This window comes from Opisthorchis viverrini (assembly GCF_000715545.1).
Source record: "Opisthorchis viverrini unplaced genomic scaffold opera_v5_100, whole genome shotgun sequence".
NCBI lineage: Eukaryota > Metazoa > Platyhelminthes > Trematoda > Opisthorchiida > Opisthorchiidae > Opisthorchis > Opisthorchis viverrini.
Window position 1 is genome coordinate 733,759 of NW_008751756.1, and position 2,866 is coordinate 736,624.

Here is a 2,866-nt window from a genome sequence, read left to right on the forward strand (position 1 = left end):
ACTGACCGGTAGGTCCGTGGTTCGAACCCGACCTCTGCTTCTCGACTTCCCCTGGCTAGGCTTGGACAGTCGGGTAGTATCACAGCCCTCGTGCTTCCTTCGCGTGGCATGGCAGCTAGGCACCGAAAGGGTGTTGCAGTTGACTGATTACCTATCTAACCTCTGTTATAATAGGCTTCAACTTGACGCGTTGGACGAAGGCTGTTTCATGTCTCAATTTTTCCCTAAACGACATACCAGTTTCGCCTTCCTTGGACTACACTCACCCGATGAGTCCCAAGAAGGTCAAAGTAATCCGTTCAAGTGTTTTCAACAAACTCATAAGTAACGCTATGTCATTAAGAGATGAGATGTCTTAAATACCTTTCCAAATGCGTGGAGCGGCTTTTGTGCGATATATTCAGTCGAAACCTATTATAAACGAGACATTAAGATGACATTCGGTTGAGTCAGCCTTTAACGGCGGGTTAGTTTGCAAAATGGGCGCATATCTATATATATGTACAAATCGACGTCTGAGGAGGAAATAAAATTAATGTAGACTCGAGAACTGTGTGTGTCTAATGAGCCCCAAGAAAGGTTATCCAAGTGTTCTCATCAGACCTAAATGAAGAATTGTGTCAACAAGCAAGAAGTTTGGAAGTCCACGTGTATCGGAAAACAGATGGCACGGAGGAGCCGTTTCGTTCATTCACGTACTGGCTGTACATGACCAAAAGATGATCAAACCATGATTTGAGAGCTTGGAACGAAAACGCGGTCGCATTGGTAGTTGCTGCCTAGCTGGTGTGTTTGTGTGGGGAGAGGGCGTATTGTGGGTACATTAACGGTGGGGGTCGCATCAATTGTGCTCCTGTATAATCTATAATGCGAGTTTCCCGGCATTCTACCCAATAGCCAGAGAGGCCATCAAGACTATAATTCAACGATGCTTCATCAATTCAAGGATGTCATCATCCTCACCACAGATTACGAAAAGCATAAAACGAATGACATTTGATAAAACGAAGAAGACAAAGCAAAATGTCACAGAATGTTCTGCGTAATCCAAACAAAGCATCAAACAATTACGATTCAACAAGAAAAAAACACTTTCCATGCACCAGTGCAACACCCGCTTGTCGCCAGATGTTTACAGAATGCCTGCCATAACTTGCGCACGGGGAGTCGAATGTCGTTCAGGTGATACCCTGTCGGTGCCAAGCTGTTGTGAGGTGGCACGAGGGATGGGATGCTGTCAGGTTGCTCAAACCTAGACAGGAGTAGTCGAGACGGTGACCTTCCGGTCAGTGAGCTATCTCATGCCTGAAGCCTAACGTGGCTAACACCAGGTGGGGCGCTATTATGAGATTATCACCGTAGCTAAGAGGATAAAGACCACTGAGGTTATCAGGAAAAAAAACGAAAACAGTTGGAAACGTTCAGTCTTCCTATCTTTTCAGAGCATAGGTGTCACGCGAACTGAAGAAGGATTCTTACAGGTGCCTACCAGATGGTACTGATTAGGTAAGGCGGATCGATGGGACAGGAGCCTGGCCTGCACCAAGGGTTTCGACTCAATTCTGCATCTCTTCTGAAGTCCACCGGATAAAAATGTATCACAGGCATGGCTCATTTGACCAAACTTCATACACAACGACAACAGCAGCACAACACAGTCCTTTGTCGTCTGCGTAGAATTTATTCGATTAAGGTTCACATTCCAGTAAGCGAACCGATGCACGTGTACAGTCAATCAAAACAACGGTCGGTACATCGAATACAGCAAATTCCTTAGGAACAGCACAATAAATGACAAGAGCCGAAAAAATGACTACCTGAGATTCTTGACTGCGGTCAAAGATATTCGGTTGGCGCTCAACGGCAAAACCAGACGGCTGAAAACAAAGTGAACATGTGTAGAGGCGAGGTACTTCAGAAAATTTATTAAGTTTGTTGCATGCTGGAGTTTTACAAAATCGAACAAACTAGTAGTATGGTTTTGACATCTGGTCTGTCACCAGAAGCCATCCGAATAAAGGCGCTCAAGTCTATGTTTACTCCGGATGAATTCAGTAAAAACGACTGCGTTACTGTCCAAGAATAACGATAAGGATGTGAAAAAGACACAGAATAGAGAAAATCAAAGGTGTTCTAAACACCTGTGGTGCAGGTGCTAACACATGGCATTTTCAGGAACAGGCTGCGCATACGATACCAATTTGTTGCGTAAAATTCCAGTCAGTATGAAGAATCGAAAAGATAAAAAATCATATTAGAGTCGAACCCATTGACATAACTCACTCAGTGAACGGCAAGCTACAAATAGCACGTTAAATAAGAGAGCTACAGAAGACCTTTACTTACTGCAGAGCCAGTTCCGTTCTGATGAATGATCTCTGGGTTGATCAAGCCTTGCTTACAAAGCATGTTATATGCCTCCGTAAATTTCGGTTCAATATGCCCGTACTCCCTGTGCCATTCATACAGTAGCTTGGCACACTTTTGCTTCACGCTAGGCGTAGACTGCTCTCCAAGATACTGAAAGGTGAAAAAAGGGAGGTTGAAAACGGCTTAATCACACTGATGGCTTCATCACTGCGCGACTAGACGAACTAAAACTCTTTCTGCCCGATGATGCATCAACCTAATCCACTGAAAACTAAATATGTAGGTGGCATCCTGCGTAGAGCACAGTGCAAAAGACCACATCATGTCGATCGAAAGTGATGGAGCACAAATTTACAGTCATAAATGCTATGGATGCCAAGACCTACACAACTAACAATATTCTCATGCCACATCGGCCGTCGCGTGGTGCCATCAGCCGGGTCGCCTTATTTGCTGCATACAGCAGGGCGGGTAAGCGAAAACAGGCTACTGCTGA

At 44.8% G+C, this 2,866-nt stretch overlaps 2 protein-coding genes across 2 annotated transcripts in view; one reads left to right on the top strand and one right to left on the bottom strand.

Annotated features, from left to right (window-relative positions):
* Nucleotides 1-2,866, bottom strand: part of T265_05355 (hypothetical protein) — a gene marked incomplete at both ends in the record, with an annotated part of 41,401 nt that overhangs the window by 14,074 nt on the left and 24,461 nt on the right. The window contains 2 exons of the mRNA XM_009170346.1: nt 1,818-1,877; nt 2,347-2,520. Coding sequence (XP_009168610.1) covers nt 1,818-1,877; nt 2,347-2,520 — 234 coding nt within the window. The remainder of the gene's footprint in view (nt 1-1,817; nt 1,878-2,346; nt 2,521-2,866) is intronic.
* The window catches only part of T265_05356 (hypothetical protein), a gene marked incomplete at both ends in the record, with an annotated part of 3,310 nt that continues 3,182 nt past the window's right edge, over nt 2,739-2,866 (top strand). The window contains one exon of the mRNA XM_009170347.1: nt 2,739-2,841. Coding sequence (XP_009168611.1) covers nt 2,739-2,841 — 103 coding nt within the window. The remainder of the gene's footprint in view (nt 2,842-2,866) is intronic.